Here is a 19,909-nt window from a genome sequence, read left to right on the forward strand (position 1 = left end):
TCTTATTAAGCTTTCTTTTCCTTTACATTGTTCCTGAGAGGCAGAAACGCTGCGAAGGGTTTTTCAGTAGCTCGACCTCATTTGAACCAGGGCATTAGTTCAACGTTAGTTTTTATGAAGGGATGTAAGACTAAAAACATGATGATTTGGGATACAAGCAATTTAAAGTCATAGCTATTCTATTTGACTTCAGCTCTGTTGGCAAGTTCACCTTTGCTTAAAAGTACAATTACAGAGAACTCCAGAATGCTATTTTTTAAAATTAGAAAAGAAGAAAAATTTTAAGATAGCTAAATGTTAACCCCTAAACCTAAAATCATCCTCTATTATCTGGTTGGCTTATTTCAAGATAGGACAAGGTGAAGTGTAATATGGGTTTCCCGAGAGGAGCCCTCCCTCCACTCCTCTTCATATGCTTTTACTCCCAACTTTTCAAACATGGGTGTTACACGACCCCCTTAATTCCCTGTTGCTCACTCCCCAAATACAAGAATGACCTGTTACCTTTAACTGCTAAGCAAATTCTGCTCTTGTTTTCTTTCACCTGTCATTTTAAAATTTAATTACTTAAAATCAGATTCTTTTTAATGGCAAATGTCATCTCAAATATTTAAATAGGTTGTATTTTAGCTGGGAAGACCACTTAAAAAGTACTTTGTGAAGAAGATGACTAGCTCCTCCTAAAGGGATGATCTAGGGGGATTTGTCTTTCCATCATCCTAAATTCTGCATTCTCATGCTGCTTAGGTGCAATTGCTGCTCCACATGCATTAGAGACGTGACCAAGATGTATCTCAGGCAAAGCGCAATAACTAAGACAATTTATGACACTCTAGGATATGTATCTTGAAGAAACAAATAGAATAGAGAAATTAATCCATTTCTGAAGTGGAATAAGTTAGTGGCATTTATATTGTTTTGAAAATTACCTACATTGTTTCAAAATTGAGATTTCTGACTGTGCACAGTTGAATGACCCCGTATGGAGGAGCATGATTAGTGCTCGTAAAACCCCTTGTCTGTACTTTTCTGGTGACTAAAGATAAATATGCCAAATAACATAAATTGGACAAAATGGTGTGTACCTTACACTAATACTGAAAGTAGGATGCGGTAAAAGCACTAAGGAAAGTAGCATCTGTGGACTATTCCACATTAGTAACTAGTTCAAAGTCAAGGCATATCCTCAAGCTTCATTTCACGGCAAACAGTTGAGATATTTACCAAGCGTTTCTAAGAAATGGCTAAAAATTGCAGAAAATGCCCTGCAAATTACTAGAACTCCATTCAGAGGCAGCATAGGAAATCTAATGTGCTGTGGGGAAAAGGAGTAAACCTTGGAAACGTGTCAGTCATGAACAGAGAGTTACTATATTTAAATACACAGTTTTCTAAGTAGATTATCATAAATGCTTGGATCTGAGAGCAATATTTTTTAAACATTTGCATTTTTCTTTTTGTGTAATTGGGTAAATTATCTTCAAAATAGGGGAATACAACCATTTCTAACTCAGAAACACAATAATAACTGGATTTCCAATACCATTTAAAGGACTAACCTTTGTTGAATTTGAGAGAAAAAATATATTTGTCAGCCTAGGAATTAAAAAGTCACTTTTCTAATGACACTTTCTATAAGTTCTATTTCAGGTTACTCACCCACTTAGTTATGTCATTGATCACATCACCTTGAAATTGTCACCACATATTTGCTCTTGAATCGGGTCTTTTATCAGCTCATCTCTCCCCCAACAAGGACATGGAGAGTAAAGGAAAATAGCATAACTATCACCCAAAGACAATGTTCCTCAGATGTGCGGTGGGGACTTGTGTGGGCATTTCTAAAGACATGTGGTCAAACTTTACTCATCCTGAAGGTCATTTTTTTATTTACCCCAACATTCATGTACTCAGAGCATCGTTACTCAAAGTGTGTTCTCTGGGACACTAGTTCTGAAAGTGTTAAATGGAAAATAGCACCCATGGTCATATAAATTTTGAACATGGGAAGCTACACTTTTTGTTTATTTCACCGGATTCTTGGAAAATGCCCATTACATTAAGTGTGCATTGTGAATTTTCAGAAGCAAAAGGAGGAATTAGAATGAGGAAGGATTCCCAAACTTACTTGACCACAGAGCCCGTTTCTTTTCCTTGGGAAAGCCTGAGAATTCCTGACTCATCCCCAGAGCACAGGTCTTAAACACATAATTGTCATAATTCAGTGGGGCGCGTGGTTTATATTTCTGTATCCTTCCTGGACCTTCCCAGATACCCGCCTCCCAACCTCCATTCTCACATTTCTCCCTTTTTGAAGTATAATTTCATGGAATGCCTGAGATCTTATTCTCACTCTATTATTCTAGGGCAGCACTGCTGGCACTCATAAAGAGGGGAAAAAAGAAAGGTCCATTTCTTAATGAACAACAAAAGAAAACCTTAGCAGCTAATTATGCAAATCTCCAGCCCAAGCTGGACCCTTTCATTGCACATTCAATAATGCCATTTTAATACCCAAACACTACAAAACTGGCTAAATCTAGAGTCATAACCATCATGGAAAGGAGTGGTGAAGTAATTAAAGCAAGAAGGAAGTCATGACTCAAAGGTCATATTAACAGTTCCATTAAAATTTAAATAATCCCAGTGAAGTAAATTAAGCCTCTCTGTACTTCAGTGTAGCTATTTAAAAGAAAATAAAAAAGCAGGATTAGTATTACTTGAAGGAGTATTATAAGCTATCTACATATTTTCTACCTGAGAATAAAATGTTCCAGTAAGTTACTTAAGGGGAACAGGGTGGGTGTGCACTGTCATGGCAGAGAGGACGAAGGAGGGAAAAAAACTCTAACAAGAAAAAGCATATTCTCCAAGACTTCATGAATCCTAGTCCACTGGAGTGGTAGGAGGACATGTGGTAAAGGCCATCTAAAAATACCAAAGTGTGAGTTATATATGTAATGTTATTGCAGGACATAACACACGAAATAACATGAATATCACTAATCAACTATTGCCCAGAGGTCCCAAATGTCATAATCAGGACACCTTATTAAAAGTACTGTTAAACAGCTCACTAAAATACAAGCTCCTGTGCATACCACTGCCCTCTCAAATGAGATACCCAGGATGGCCCCCGGAATCCTTATTTGAAAAAAATCCCAGATGGTTTAGATGTTCATAAATATTTGGGAATGACCAGGTAAGAATGATTTAGAATTAGATTTCCTAATATTCCTATGTAAATAGAAGCCTCTAATGGATTCCAAAGCAATTTCTTCACTTAAGTCTATCATCTGAAATCCTATCCATAATGCTAAATGTTTTACAAGTCCCTTTTTTCATAGATAATACAGACATTCTTCTCGCAGACACTGACATGAGGTTTTTATCTTATAAATTAAATGCAAAAACAACTTAATGCTTTTCTTTCTGTGGCTATGGCATTGTTCAACAAAAAATAGCATGTTATTTACTTTTTCTTTGTTAGACTCAAAGGAATACATATAGATTCTGTTTTATTAAAACTGTTTTATTTTTAAGCTCATGAGGAAAGGTATAGGTCTAGCAAGAGTATGTCCAAGATTATCTGGGACAGTCCCAGTTTCAATATTCTGACCCACTGTGTTGTAATACAGTAATATTCGATCATATGTCAAAATTTTAGGTTAAAAGCAAATAGTTGTTCTATTTACAGGTTTCTGAAAAAAAAAATGGTTTCCAAAAAAAGCGTTTGTAACAGTATCATTACAAAGTCTCCAATTTAGAAGATAGGAGAATTTTAAGCAAGTTTGCTTCTTTTTAATTGGAAAAAGGCTAGATAATTTTGGCAGAGGTACCAGACCACTAAAAATTCTGATAAATAGTATTAATGTCTTGGATTGACTATTTTACTATATTTTCAGTTTCTTTGGTGACATTCATTTTCTGCCTCTTTAATGAGCTCAATAAGAAAACATTTCTATTTGAAAAAGATTTGAGGAAAACTGGATTATGTTGTTTTGTTTTGTTTTGTTTATTAACAAAGAGTCTATACTGAATGGGAGGCAAACTGTCAAATGAGTTCCTTTTAATCTGGGGTTTACTTTCATCCTATTAGTCCCCGAGTGCATAACACTTCAATGTCCATTTCCTGATATTAATTGATATTTACTTTTGTGACAATACATGGCCAACAATCTTGACTGTGGGAAAGGCCCCCTTAGAAGTATCAGTATCATTTTGGGCTGTGTAGTCTTTTTCTGAAATGTAATCTAGGCTTTCTCCCAGATGCTCTCAGCCAAGAGGAACATACAGCCCCCTCATTACCACAATCAGAGCCATTCTACTCCCAAAACAACAAGGTATACCTGCCTTCAAGTACTTTCACTATTGAAATCCTGCCCCCATCAGTTTGATAAGTGCATTAGATGGTCAGTCCTGATTGACCACACCTGGAACTGTTCTTCTGGAACCTGAATAGAAACTAAAACTTCAGGTGGTGGGAAAAAATCCTATGTCTTTTCTATTTCTATTCTGCAGTGTTGAAGTTCCTATTTGCATATTAAAACTTAATACCACTTTGCTTTAAAAATAAACTAATCTCTTTTGGAATCTCATTTAATCTAATGAATGACTCCTTTATCTGCAGATTTTTCAAAGGATAGTTCTGTTCCCTGTTCTCTGCAAGGAGAAAATGAATGTCTTATTACATTCCTAATAACTACAGATAATGAAGGGAAAACCATCATTCACAGCATCAATGAGAAAGGTGGGTGGTATGCCTTCCATTGTCAACGGTAAGTGGTACTACTGCATAGGAGAGGAGGAAACAACCAGAAAGAGGTTTTGGGTAGGTTTCCAGGAAAGACTTTTCCAGAATTTTGATAGAGGGCTTCTACTTTCCCAACGATTGAAACATACCTGTTGAAAGGTTTGATGTGTTTCAATGTCTCTTCCTTAGCCCACATAACAAGATGAGTATATTTGTACCAAAAGCTGGTGGATGTTTTGTAGAAAGGTGGACTGATTAAATCTAATATAAGCAGAAGGTATATCCATAGGAAAGGCTATTCTACTACTTATAGCTGCTTGACATTCTGTAAGATACTTGCCTCTGAGTCTATTTCCTCCTCTGTAAAATGGAAAAAAATAATACTACCTTCTTCTAAGGGTTCACTCAAGGATTAAATAGAATAATGTATATAAAACATGTGCCAGTTCATAACCTACAGTAATGGACCATCGAGTCAGAAAAGACATGAAGCAGCAGGTGAAGAAGGAAGTAATCCATACAGGAAGTCAAAGAGTCCATTGCTTTGGTGGGTTTTCATCCATACCAACTCATGGAGTTTGCTTGGCACTTGGGAAGCTCTCAAATAAAAATCTCATCTTCAGTAAAGGGGAGAGAGAAGTTTATAGTAGGTAGAAAAGAGAATAGTGGAAAAGGTACTGCTGTTGAGAGGTTTTAAATTTTAGTGAGTATCGGACTCACCTGGGGAGCTTGTTAAAATGCCTGCATCCTGAGTCAGCAGGTGCGAAGTGTGGCCCAAGACTCTGCATTTTAATACTACTCTGCTACAGATGGCTCAAGACCTCCCTGGCTGCAGTCTTAGCTATTCACAGGTGCCTCACCTTTTCTGTCTTCAATTAATGATATGTTCCTAAATCTTTCTGGCAGAAATGACAGCTGCATTAAATCAGATCTCTCCAGACCCTGCCTGCAACCTCCGCCTCCTCCCCCCAAAACCTTGAGGCCTAAGTTCTGTCCCAGACAACAGCAGCAAGGGCAGGTTAACAGGCAGATGTGTTTTTTGTGTGTGCTTGCTTATCAATGTGCCAACAAAATATTAAATCCTGAATCTGAAGCCAAGAGTATCAAAGTGCCATCACTAAAGAGTGTAAAAACCAAAGAAACCAAAAATGTAAGTTCAAGACATTATAAACCAACCAAGAAAACATGATTAGAAAACTACCACATTGCAGTATGGGGGGTCGAGGAGAGGTAGAAGTCAGCACAATACAGGTTACCAGGGTATGATTGCGACCTTGGTCTTGAAGCTCAGGTTGCCAGAATGTACCTGGGACTTGCTCTTGAAAATCTCATATAAATCGACTTCTTTGAAATGCAAATATAAAATGGTTTATAGAGGCCATTAGTTAAGGGAACTTAAAGCAAATCTTGCTGTGCAAGGAAGAAATACCTAGTACAGAAAAACCTGCCTCTTCATTATGCGTTTTATAAAGTCAGAATCTTGGCACTATACCCCGCAACCCTCTGTTTTTGTGACTGTGGTGGTAGCTTTAGCGAGTTCTCTCTCTTTCTTTTTTTTTAAAGATTTTATTTATTTATTCATGAGAGACAGAGAGAGAGAGAGAGAGACAGAGAGAGACAGGCAGAGGGAGAAGCAGGCTCTATGCAGGGAGCCTGACGTGGGCCTTGATCCGGGGTCTCCAGGATCACGCCCGGGCCAAAGGCGGCCCTAAATCGCTGAGTCCCCAGGGCTGCCGTAGGGAGTTCTCCTGAAATCAAAGCCAGTCCTTTTAATATTGATTCCATTGGAAAAATGAGTTCCACACAACAAAAATGAACTTCCAAAATTGTTTTTAATTCAGGGGCTTTGGGATCTGGTTATTTTTATTTTCATTTTTATTTTGTATGTGTATGTATGAGAGAGAAACATGCCTTTGCTTCATAAGAGCCTCCTTGTTACTGAACTATTGGTTGTTTTTTGTTCATTTGCTTGCTTGCTTGTTTTGGTGCTTCCACACAATCTAAGTGGCACATAAACATGCCATCCTTCTGAAAGTACTCAGACTCCCTGATGACTTTTTATTAGGGCTTTTTATTCTCCTTGTGCTTTTGTAGTAGGGAAAAGTCAGGGGGAAATGACCTTCCTGAGACTTAACAGGAGTCACATGACAGCTTCAAGGATGCTTCTCCCTGGCAAATATTCATGTTCCTAGGTAGGCCCCAAGCTTTTGAGGGGCCCCGAGGACAGAGCCTGTCCTAGAATCAGTAGACCCTCTCACAGCACTAAGATCAGAGGATTGCAGGACAGCATGTCAGAGGCAAGGGTAGAAAGGAGAAGGTGAAGGCTAAGGAGACCCACAGTCCTACAAACAAATTTAAAAAGAAACCAAGTGAACAGTCACCATCAGGGTATGTGTGGATGTAGGGAGAGCTTTGCTCATCTTTTTTTCTTAAATCTGGAAGAATTTTCAGAGATAAGAGCCACATTCATAAGAGCCACAGTCAAGGAATGATAGTTAGGAGCCTTCCTAACAGAGATGTGGATGTTGATATTACACCCACAGGCCCCAACATAGAGGTTCCAGCCCTTGAAGTCTTGAGGATAGAAAAGGAGGAAGAGTATATTTGTTGTAATTTGTGATAATAATGGCAGCTCACATTTATTGAGTCTTTACTAATGCCATATGCCAGGTATCATTCTATATGTTTTACACGCATTAATTCTTTTAGCCTCCTCCATATAACAACCGTGTAAAGCAAGTATTGCTATTCTTTCCATTTTACAGATAAGGAAATTGAGATAAAAAGGAAGTTAAAAAAATTAGTTAGGTCTTGCAGTAATTAAATACCAGTGCTGGTTGGGGAATTCAGGTGGTCTGGCTTAGAGCTCAAGCTCTTAATTACTGTGCTATACTGCCTCCCACTGGCTGCAGGATCATAATAAATACCGGGCTCCCGAAAATATGTTAGATCAGCACCAATAGAAATGTTATGCAAACCACATATGTAACTTTACATTTTCAAGTAGCTGCACTAAAAAGTAGAAATCTGGTGAAATGGATTTTAGTTATGTTTTCTTCAATCCATTCTATCCAAAATATTCTCATTTAGCATGTAATCAATACACAAACCATTGAGATGCTTTTCTATACTAAGTCTTCACAATCAATACGTATTTTACACCTACACACGACCTAATTCAGAAAAGTCACATTTCTGTGCTCAAGAGCTGCGTGTGACAGAGCTAGCAGGTTGGCAGCCCTGGGGACCCAGGACCTTAGAACTAGCTGGCACTAGGGATCCCTGGGTGGCTCAGCAGTTTAGCGCCACCTTCAGCTCAGGGCCTGATCCTGGAGACCTGGGATCGAGTCCTACGTTGGGCTCCCTGTGTGGAGCCTGCTTCTCCCTCTGCCTGTGTCTCTGCCTCTCTCTCTCTCTCTCTCTCTCTCTCTCTCTCTCTCTCTCCCCCTCATTAATAAATAAATACAATCTTAAAAAAAAAAAAAAAGAACTAGCTGGCACTGGCCAGGACTCCACAGGCAACGCTGCACACAGTGATGACGATGGCCCTCTTGTCCCACCTTCTCTCCACTGCCATCAGTCTGAGCATCTCAGGAAATACCAAAGAGAGTATAAACAGTGGACATTTCTATTGTATAATAACCTGCTCTGGTACTTGGGCCAAAATCTTTTCTTGAGAAACACATAATTTCTCACGTAATACGTATTCCCAACGTATAATACTCTAAGTTCTTAAAAAATGATCTCTGCTGGGCCATGCCTGTTCCTTCTTTATTTATTCTCTACTGGAGCGTCCTCCTAATTCACAGTCTGGCTGCAGGGTCTTAGCAAGCTTCATCTTGCTTCCTGCAAGAACATGCTACGCCCCACCCCAGACATTTTGTAGTCAAAGATGTAGCCAGCACATATTCTCCCTGACACAGAGCTGCCACTTTCTTTGCAGGACTGTTGCTACCACCTTAGAAGAAACCATGGTTCATTTGCTATGCTGGAAACAGTCTTTAGATCTTCATACTATAGTAACTATTTCATTAGCTCCTTTTACTTATTTCTGCATAATCTCCTTACATGGTTTTTTTTTTTATCCAAAGAACAAAAGTGTGTGAGGCCAGGCATCATGCTGTTGTGCGGTCATTAGTCCTGCTCAAATTCAGATCACTTACAGATTCTTACCTTGAAAGCAGCATGACTAGACCTGTGTGTATAACTCTCCTTATTAAATATCTAAAAGCAATAAGAGTTAGGATAAACTAAGCATGATTCATTTCCTCCCCAGATACCACAGATTTGCCTCACTTCTTGCAGAGGGAGGCAGATATTTAATGATAATTTTTATGTGGGATTTTTTTTTTCTCATGAAAGCAAGGGGAGAGCTTAATTATAATGTTTCATTAAGAAATGTATCGTCTCCCAGGCATATTGCAAGAATTATTAGTCATTCTGCTGTCAGTGAAGGAAAGCACTGTATAATTGTGAAATTATATTAATATCATCAATAGAGTCAAAATAATAGAATGTTCAAGTTGAAGGGACGATACATCTAGTTCCCCAAACTTCCCTGAAGATAAGCATCACTTGGTATATTTTTAATAATAAAAAAAATCCATGGCTCCATCTAAGACCCACTGAATCAGAATCTCTGGGGAGGGATCTAGGAAGCTGGGAGTTTAATAAGCATGAGCACCTGAGCTCAATCTTATCCTCAGGGAAGTTAAGGGAATGCTGGAGTGCCACACCTTTGTCTGATGGATAAGGATCCTGGGGCTCAGAGAAATCATGGGACTTGATGTATATCAGACAGCTACTGTGCATCGGATGGGAATTGAACCCACCTCTCCTGATCCCAGTCCAGGAACTATCCAGGACACCAGAGCACTGCATTCATGTTAAATAAAACTAAAAGCCATCATTGTCCTCCATCTGCTTAAAACAAAACAAAACAAAACAAAACAAAAAACAAAGCACGTAGTAAACTTCTCAAGGGGTGGGTTTCATAGCAGTTTGAATATAATCTCCCGGGCAGTTCATGTTTCAAGGAAATCCATGAAAAACTAATATTGTGTGTGTGTGTGTAAATGAGCATATTCACAAATTTCATTTCTATTCTATCATGTACCCAAAAGAGATCGTTTTTAGTAATTAAACTAGTCTTTTTTCATGATCCTATATATATATTCTGTGTGTATTAATTTTCATTCTTGGGATTGCAACTCTTTTTGAGTCAGCCATTCAAGTATATATCCATTTGCTTTAAATAACCAAACTCCAACTTTTGTTCTACTATACAGGACTATCTCCTTCAACAAGGAACTCATTTTTCTTTTAATTCAGCAAAATAAAACGTGTTACTATTTTCCTTCTACTGGAAAAACTATGGTTGAAAAATTTAATGAGAACTGTTTTCTCTACATCACAATATTTATTACACCATCCTTTTCTTTTTCTTAAGTTGGCTCCATGCCCAGCTTGAAGCCCAACACAGGGCTTGAACTCATGACCCTGAGATTGAGACCTGAGCTAAGACCAAGAGCCAGATACTCAACTGTTTGAGCTGCCCAGATACCCCAATTATACCTCTTCCTAATGTAATTTTCTTTTTTTCCACAGACTGTCCAAAGCCCCCAAACATTCCCATGATTATGTTGGGGGTTTCACTGGCCATTCTTCTCATTGGGGTTGTCCTGCTGTGCATTTGGAAGCTGTTGGTGTCATTTCATGATCGTAAAGAAGTTGCCAAATTTGAAGCAGAACGGTCAAAGGCCAAGTGGCAAACGGTATGTAAACACAAGGGCTGTTCCTTGTCCAGGGGAGAAAGTGACTTGTGGAAGCGACGGATGTCTTCTTCTGCTCTAAAAGAGAGTGAGAATGTCATGTTCTTTCCCTACTCCTCTCACTGTGTCCCTAACAGCTTTGATTTATTATCTGCTTTGGGGACAAAGGAACCTCTGTCCATTTTCTGGGGCCTAGACAGTGCTCATCGCATATACAGTGTCTCTCAGTGCAGTAGGAATTTCCTCTACTCTGAAGTGTAGCTGTATAGGGACATCAAGGAAATACATTTAATCTTCATCATCAGGAGGATCATTCAGACCCCATTTGATAAAGCATAGGTGTTATATCTAAACACTTCCATAAGCTGATTGTGTTATAGGCAACGGAATAACGTTCATGACTAATATGACAGTTCATGCCAATTTCCATAGAACTACTCATTACTTATAATAGGTTACAGTGCCAAATTGAGACTTTTTAAATACCATCCAGTTTGTTCTTCTGAATAACAAATTTTAAACACATACCTGAAAAATACCAAAAAAGTGTCAACTTTTAAATATGCGTACTCGATAGATATAATTCATGTGTCTCCTCCTCACAGTAGACAAACACAGGACTCCAATTTTCTGTGTTTCTTTTCTACAGGGCAGATAATTACATTTCTAGAGGGCCATAGAAACAATTTCATGGTTTTAATTTCATCTTTCTATCCCTAATGGTGTGCCCAGCTATCTAATAGCAATTATCTTACATTGCTGATTCTAAAAACAGTGATTTCACTGGAGAATATACAGACAAACACAATGCTCCTTTGGGTTCATCTGCCCAAATAAATTGATGTTAACACTTTTTTCTCTAAGTATATAGTAAAATATTCATTTCTTAAAGCAAATGGAATTTATGTTTTGGATAAATTTATCCTGATGAGAGATGTCAATATCTTATGCCGTTATTTTGAAGTAACTCTAACATGTGGTGCAGGGCAATGGACAATGAAATTTTCATCTACTTCATCTTCCTGCTAAAAATGTCTTTAGACACAGCAAGCAAATTCAATGCATGGATCTTGTTTTGATCCTGATTTGAACAGTCTAGCTGTAAAAATATATTTCTTGGACAACTGGAAAAAGGATAATATAGAGTAAATATTAGAATGATAGCAAGGAATTATGATTAATTTGACTAGGTAGGATAATGGCAGGATGACTTTGCTACAAAATATCCATATTTTGGAGTGAAAGGAAAATTGAAGGTTTGGTTTGCTTTGAAATAATTCAGCCAAAAGAGAGAGGGGAATCGTAAAGTGAGTGCAGCAAAATCTTGATAATCATTGAATCCAAGTGATGGGTCTATAGAGATTTGTTATACAGCTTTCCTCTTCTTTTGTGTATGAATGAATTTTTCATAATTAAATAAAGCCCTCTAGGAAAGTAAATTTGGATTTGCAATGAGGATATAATTTATCCATTCCTAACAGGTAAAACGTAACCTGAGACGTTAGTTGGGTGACTTAGAACATAGTATTATGAGGCTAAAGTGTTGGGTCAGTTAACTTCACCTGATCCCCTGGTCATAGATGTTTTTAACTTCTACCAAATGTCAAGCAAATGCTTGGCAATGGTAAAAAGGGCAATCAGTCAAAAGAATATGGTTAAGTTAACACAACACATAGCAATAGTTGGTTGAACAATGCCATCCCTGTGAAGCAGTTGGAATAATCCCATTCTCAATGTAAGGAAATTGAGACTCAGAGAAATTAAGAGACTTCCCAAAGGATTGGTCCATGGTGGAGCTGAAAACCTTATTGCAGTCCCTTCTAAGAACAGTCTTGACCTTTCTAGAAATGATAAGCAGGTGTCCTGCAAACAAGTACTTGGACAATTATGTGATGTGTATCTACTAACTAGCACATTTTAATGTTCTCATACAAAGGCATGAATACTGACAAATGATTAATATCTTTAAAATAACATTTTAATTAACAGTTAATTTCCCTAAAACATGCATTGTTTTCCCTCAGGATGTAGAACATGACTGAAATTCAAATGCTGAATTTTTACTGTTTCTTCATCTAAAATGGAACAAAAATATGCACTAAACAGATAAAATCATAAATGAAAAATATTATTCCCTTGCTAAATCGAGTTTCTTTGAATAACAAATATTTGATGTTCTTGACTAGATAATAACTGAGTAATAATTATTCACTTGATGTAAACGAGGTTTAATTCAAATAATTCTATTCAAATTTCACTAACACATCCTATTGAAATAAAATGTTACTCAGTACATCCTTTTGCGGTTCTCATTTTGGTTCCATTTGAAATCTAAAACCTGTTTCTTCTTGAAGAACTGAATTTGGCTGGTCTTCAAACCCCAGGGGACCTCCAGAGTTGATGGGGTAGTTGACTCTCCTGACCCATAGGCCTCCATCGGACTCCAAAGGTGACAGAGCTCAGGACAAGAAAGCGCTTTGTTTCTTGCCTCTTGAAACATTTCATCACAGACATAAAGAAAGGTTACCTTTTATCATACTTTTAAAAATAACCTCACCATCCATATTCTTTATGAAAACACAAAGGGAAGATATTTAAATTCATCTTTGATTAGACATTTTTTCTAGGATGACAAGTCATTAACTAGAGGCAAAAAATGTTCAGTCTGACATTTCTTGCAGTCATGGATTGATTTTGTACTGTGCTAAGCAAATCAGGCCTGCATTTGGCAGTTAGGCAATCATTAAGAGAGCTGTGGGTCATGACAGAGAGCTTTCTTATTACCACTTTTCAAGCTCCAAAACTGTGCCTTTGCCTTTACAGAATCTGCAGCCTAAATTAGCACCCCCCAGACTCCTGGGGAAATCAGTCTGGTCACCTCAGATTTTGGGGTGAAACCCAACCTTGTCTAAATAGTGAAAGAATTCAGACCTATCTGAAATGGAGACCCAAGCCTGTGTCTCAGCTAGAAATCCTCTGTAGAGAAGTTGCTACCCACATGGCACTAGAGGAGGCAGTACTAGACATTGCCACTCTTTTTCCTGACAACAAAACCTTTTCCTGAGTTCAGATTATCAGCTGAGGGCAAGAAACAGGACTGCCTCCCAGCAAAACATACTCGCTCTTTCTCCACCTTTATTTTTTTTTTAATTTATTTTTTATTGGTGTTCAATTTACTAACATACAGAATAACCCCCAGTGCCCGTCACCCATTCACTCCCACCCCCCGCCCTCCTCCCCTTCTACCACCCCTAGTTCGTTTCCCAGAGTTAGCAGTCTTTACGTTCTGTCTCCCTTTCTGATATTTCCCACACATTTCTTCCCCCTTCCCTTATATTCCCTTTCACTATTATTTATATTCCCCAAATGAATGAGAACATATAATGTTTGTCCTTCTCCGACTGGCTTACTTCACTCAGCATAATACCCTCCAGTTCCATCCACGTTGAAGCAAATGGTGGGTATTTGTCATTTCTAATAGCTGAGTAATATTCCATTGTATACATAAACCACATCTTCTTTATCCACTCATCTTTCGTTGGACACCGAGGCTCCTTCCACAGTTTGGCTATCGTGGCCATTGCTGCTAGAAACATCGGGGTGCAGGTGTCCCGGCGTTTCATTGCATTTGTATCTTTGGGGTAAATCCCCAACAGTGCAATTGCTGGGTCGTAGGGCAGGTATATTTTTAACTGTTTGAGGAATCTCCACACAGTTTTCCAGAGTGGCTGCACCAGTTCACATTCCCACCAACAGTGTATGAGGGTTCCCTTTTCTCCGCATCCTCTCCAACATTTGTTGTTTCCTGCCTTGTTAATTTTCCCCATTCTCACTGGTGTGAGGTGGTATCTCATTGTGGTTTGGATTTGTATTTCCCTGATGGCAAGTGATGCAGAGCATTTTCTCATGTGCATGTTGGCCATGTCTATGTCTTCCTCTGTGAGATTTCTCTTCATGTCTTTTGCCCATTTCATGATTGGATTGTTTGTTTCTTTGGTGTTGAGTTTGATAAGTTCTTTATAGATCTTGGAAACTAACCCTTTATCTGATACGTCATTTGCAAATATCTTCTCCCATTCTGTAGGTTGTCTTTGAGTTTTGTTGACTGTATCCTTTGCTGTGCAAAAGCTTCTTATCTTGATGAAGTCCCAATAGTTCATTTTTGCTTTTGTTTCTTTTGCCTTCGTGGATGTATCTTGCAAGAAGTTACTGTGGCTGAGTTCAAAAAGGGTGTTGCCTGTGTTCTTCTCTAGGATTTTGATGGAATCTTGTCTCACATTTAGATCTTTCATCCATTTTGAGTTTATCTTTGTGTATGGTGCAAGAGAGTGGTCTAGTTTCATTCTTCTGCATGTGGATGTCCAATTTTCCCAGCACCATTTATTGAAGAGACTGTCTTTCTTCCAATGGATAGTCTTTCCTCCTTTATCGAATATTAGTTGCCCATAAAGTTCAGGGTCCACTTCTGGATTCTCTATTCTGTTCCACTGATCTATGTGTCTGTTTTTGTGCCAGTACCACACTGTCTTGATGACCACAGCTTTGTAGTACAACCTGAAATCTGGCATTGTGATGCCCCCAGATATGGTTTTCTTTTTTAAAATTCCCCTGGCTATTCGGGGTCTTTTCTGATTCCACACAAATCTTAAAATAATTTGTTCTAACTCTCTGAAGAAAGTCCATGGTATTTTGATAGGGATTGCATTAAACGTGTATATTGCCCTGGGTAACATTGACATTTTCACAATATTAATTCTGCCAATCCATGAGCATGGAATATTTTTCCATCTCTTTGTGTCTTCCTCAATTTCTTTCAGAAGTGTTCTATAGTTTTGAGGGTATAGATCCTTTACATCTTTGGTTAGGTTTATTCCTAGGTATCTTATGCTTTTGGGTGCAATTGTAAATGGGATTGACTCCTTAATTTCTCTTTCTTCATTCTCATTGTTAGTGTATAGAAATGCCACTGATTTCTGGGCATTGATTTTGTATCCTGCCACGCTACCGAATTGCTGTATGAGTTCTAGCAATCTTGGGGTGGAGACTTTTGGGTTTTCTATGTAGAGTATCATGTCATCGGCGAAGAGGGAGAGTTTGACTTCTTCTTTGCCAATTTGAATGCCTTTAATGTCTTTTTGTTGTCTGATTGCTGAGGCTAGGACTTCCAGTACTATGTTGAACAGCAGTGGTGAGAGTGGACATCCCTGTCTTGTTCCTGATCTTAGGGGAAAGGCTCCCAGTGCTTCCCCATTGAGAATGATATTTGCTGTGGGCTTTTCATAGATGGCTTTTAAGATGTCGAGGAATGTTCCCTCTATCCCTACACTCTGAAGAGTTTTGATCAGGAATGGATGCTGTATTTTGTCAAATGCTTTCTCTGCATCTAATGAGAGGATCATATGGTTCTTGGTTTTTCTCTTGCTGATATGACGAATCACATTGATTGTTTTACGGGTGTTGAACCAGCCTTGTGTCCCAGGGATAAATCCTACTTGGTCATGGTGAATAATTTTCTTAATGTATTGTTGGATCCTATTGGCCAGTATCTTCTTGAGAATTTTTGCATCCATGTTCATTAGGGATATTGGTCTGTAATTCTCCTTTTTGGCGGGGTCTTTGTCTGGTTTTGGAATTAAGGTGATGCTGGCCTCATAGAACGAATTTGGAAGTACTCCATCTCTTTCTATCTTTCCAAACAGCTTTAGGAGAATAGGTATGGTTTCTTCTTTAAATGTTTGATAAAATTCCCCTGGGATGCCATCTGGCCCGGGACTCTTGTGCCTTGGGAGGTTTTTGATGACTGCTTCAATTTCCTCCCTGGTTATTGGCCTGTTCAGGTTTTCTATTTCTTCCTGTTCCAGTTTTGGTAGTTTGTGGCTTTCCAGGAATGCGTCCATTTCTTCTAGATTGCCTAATTTATTGGCGTATAGCTGTTCATAATATGTTTTTAAAATCGTTTGTATTTCCTTGGTGTTGGTAGTGATCTCTCCTTTCTCATTCATGATTTTATTAATTTGAGTCTTCTCTCTCTTCTTTTTAATAAGGCTGGCTAATGGTTTATCTATCTTATTAATTCTTTCAAAGAACCAACTCCTGGTTTTGTTGATCTGTTCCACAGTTCTTCTGGTCTCGATTTCGTTGAGTTCTGCTCGAATCTTTATTAACTCCCTTCTTCTCTTGGGTGTAGGATCTATTTGCTGTTTTTTCTCTAGCTCCTTTATGTGTAAGGTTAGCTTTTGTATTTGAGTTCTTTCCAGTTTTTGAATGGATGCTTGTATTGCGATGTATTTCCCCCTTAGGACTGCTTTTGCTGCCTCCCAAAGATTTTGAACGGTTGTATCTTCATTCTCATTAGTTTCCACGAATCTTTTTAATTCTTCCTTAATTTCCTGGTTGACCCTTTTATCTTTTAGCAGGATGGTCCTTAACCTCCACGTGTTTGAGGTCCTTCCAAACTTCTTGTTGTGATTTAGTTCTAATTTCAAGGCATTATGGTCTGAGAATATGCAGGGGACAATCCCAATCTTTTGGTATCGGTTCAGACCCGATTTGTGACCCAATATGTGGTCTATTCTGGAGAAAGTTCCATGTGCGCTTGAGAAGAATGTGTATTCAGTTGAGTTTGGATGTAAAGTTCTGTAGATATCTGTGAAATCCATCTGGTCCAGTGTATCATTTAAAGCTCTCGTTTCTTTGGAGATGTTGTGCTTAGAAGACCTATCGAGTATAGAAAGCGCTAGATTGAAGTCACCAAGTATAAGTGTATTATTATCTAAGTATTTCTTCACTTTGGTTAATAATTGATTGATATATTTGGCAGCTCCCAGATTCGGGGCATATATATTGAGGATTGTTAAGTCCTCTTGTTGAATAGATCCTTTAAGTATGATATAGTGTCCCTCTTCATCTCTCACTACAGTCTTTGGGGTAAATTTTAGTTTATCTGATATAAGGATGGCTACCCCTGCTTTCTTTTGAGGACCATTCGAATGGTAAATGGTTCTCCAACCTTTTATTTTCAGGCTGTAGGTGTCCTTCTGTCTAAAATGTGTCTCTTGTAGACAGCAAATAGATGGGTCCTGCTTTTTTATCCAGTCTGAAACCCTGCGTCTTTTGATGGGGTCATTAAGCCCGTTCACATTCAGAGTTACTATTGAGAGATATGAGTTTAGTGTCATCATGATATCTATTCAGTCCTTGTTTTTGTGGACTGTTCCACTGAACTTCTTCTTAAAGGGGAATTTTAAGAGTCCCCCTTAAAATTTCTTGCAGAGCTGGTTTGGAGGTCACATATTCTTTCAGTTGCTGCCTGTCTTGGAAGCTCTTTATCTCTCCTTCCATTTTGAATGAGAGCCTTGCTGGGTAAAGTATTCTTGGTTGCATGTTCTTCTCATTTAGGACCCTGAATATATCCTGCCAGCCCTTTCTGGCCTGCCAGGTCTCTGTGGAGAGGTCTGCTGTTACCCTAATACTCCTCCCCATAAAAGTCAGGGATTTCTTGTCTCTTGCTGCTTTAAGGATCTTCTCTTTATCTTTGGAATTTGCAAGCTTCACTATTAAATGTCGAGGTGTTGAACGGTTTTTATTGATTTTAGGGGGGGATCTCTCTATTTCCTGGATCTGAATGCCTGTTTCCCTTCCCAGATTAGGAAAGTTTTCAGCTAGAATTTGTTCAAATACATATTCTGGCCCTCTGTCCCTTTCGGCGCCCTCGGGAACCCCAATTAAACGTAGGTTTTTCTTTCTCAGGCTGTCGTTTATTTCCCTTAATCTATCCTCATGGTCTTTTAATTGTTTGTCTCTTTTTTCCTCAGTTTCCCTCTTTGCTATCAACTTGTCTTCTAGGTCACTCACTCGTTCTTCCACCTCGTTAACCCTCGTCGTTAGGACTTCTAGTTTGGATTGCATCTCATTCAATTGATTTTTAATTTCTGCCTGATTAGCTCTAAATTCTGCAGTCATGAAGTCTCTTGAGTCCTTTATACTTTTTTCGAGAGCCACCAGTAGCTGTATAATAGTGCTTCTGAATTGGCTTTCTGACATTGAATTGTAATCCAGATTTTGTAACTCTGTGGGAGAGAGGACTGTTTCTGATTCTTTCTTTTGAGGTGAGGTTTTCTTTCTAGTCATTTTGCTCAGTGCAGAGTGGCCAAAAGCAAGTTGTATTGGGAAAAGGAGAAAAAGAGAGGAGAGAAAGAAGGAAAGAAAAGAGAAAGAGAAAAAAAAAAGGGAAGAAAAAAACGGAAAAAAAAAAAAGAAAAAGAGAAAGAAAAAGAAAGGAGGAAAAAAAGGGGGTGGGGGAAGGAAACAAATCAAAAAGCAAAACAAAACAAAACAAAACAAAACAAAACAAAAAAAAAGGAACCACCGGGGAGTATCTTCTGATTCTGTGTTCTTTAAGACCCTTGGCTTCTCCTGGAAGTTGTCCGTCAGCTGGTGTTCTGGGGGAGGGGCCTGTTGTGCTGATTTTCAGGTGTTAGCAGTTGGGGGAGCTGCTGTGCCCCTGCCTGGTGCAGGGCTCAGGGGGGGTTGTTTACCCCGTGAGGCCGCAGGAGGAACAGCCCCAGTGGCGGGGCAGCTCTGGAAACCTGGATTCAGCTCCGGAGCTCTCCATCTGCAGGGCCTGGAGGCTCCGGGGCGGGGCCGCTGATCTGCTCAGCTGGGGCAGGAGCGTCCTCGCTGTCCTGGGCCCTCCCGGCCTCTGCCTGTCCGGGGGGAGGCGGGATCCTGGGCTGTGTCCCGGCGCCCTGTGCTCCGGAGCCTGCGCTGGTGGATTCGCGCTCCCGGGCCGCCGCCGCGCAGCCCCCTCCGCGGAGCTGCCGCCCGAGCCCCTCCGAGCTGCTCCTGGAACCGCGCAGCCCCCTCCGCACGGAGCCTCTTCCTCTGCCCGAGCCCCTCCGAGCTGCTCCCGGGGCCCCGCAGCCCCCTCCGCGGAGCCGCCCCCGAGCCCCTTCAGCTGCTCCGGGTCCCGCCGGGTCCCGCCGTGCGCGCTGCAGCCCTTAGGGAGCTCGGCGCACTCTCCTGGGCGCGCAGTTGCTGTTACTGTCCCGGGAGCCCGAGGGCATCCTCGCCCTCCTGGGTCCTGCTCCACCTCCCCGCGAGCCCCTTTCCCCCGGGAAGGTCGGTGCAGCTCCTGCTCCTCCGGGACGGGGCTCTCCTGTCCTGGGGACACTCGCCCCGGCCTCAGCCCGGCTCCTCGCGGGGCCCCTCCCCCTTGGAGGCCTTTTGTTTCTTTATTTCTTTTTCCCCGTCTTCCTACCTTGGTAGAAGGGCGAACTCTTCTCACTGTTGCATTCCAGGTGTTCTCTCTTTAATTCTCAGGCCGAATTCATAGATTTTCAGGATGATTGGAAGGTTTTCTAGGTAATTTGGTGGGGACAGGTGA

At 39.9% G+C, this 19,909-nt stretch overlaps 1 protein-coding gene across 6 annotated transcripts in view; it reads left to right on the forward strand.

The window, feature by feature from the left end:
• Nucleotides 1-19,909, forward strand: part of ITGB6 (integrin subunit beta 6) — a 134,904-nt gene that overhangs the window by 109,902 nt on the left and 5,093 nt on the right. For all 6 annotated transcript variants that reach the window (XM_077883412.1, XM_077883414.1, XM_077883413.1 and 3 more), the window contains 2 exons: nt 4,631-4,750; nt 10,361-10,527. In XM_077883412.1, the coding sequence (XP_077739538.1) occupies nt 4,631-4,750; nt 10,361-10,527 (287 nt within the window). The remainder of the gene's footprint in view (nt 1-4,630; nt 4,751-10,360; nt 10,528-19,909) is intronic.

Source organism: Canis aureus, chromosome 34 (genome assembly GCF_053574225.1).
Source record: "Canis aureus isolate CA01 chromosome 34, VMU_Caureus_v.1.0, whole genome shotgun sequence".
In the NCBI taxonomy this organism is placed as follows: Eukaryota; Metazoa; Chordata; class Mammalia; order Carnivora; family Canidae; genus Canis; species Canis aureus.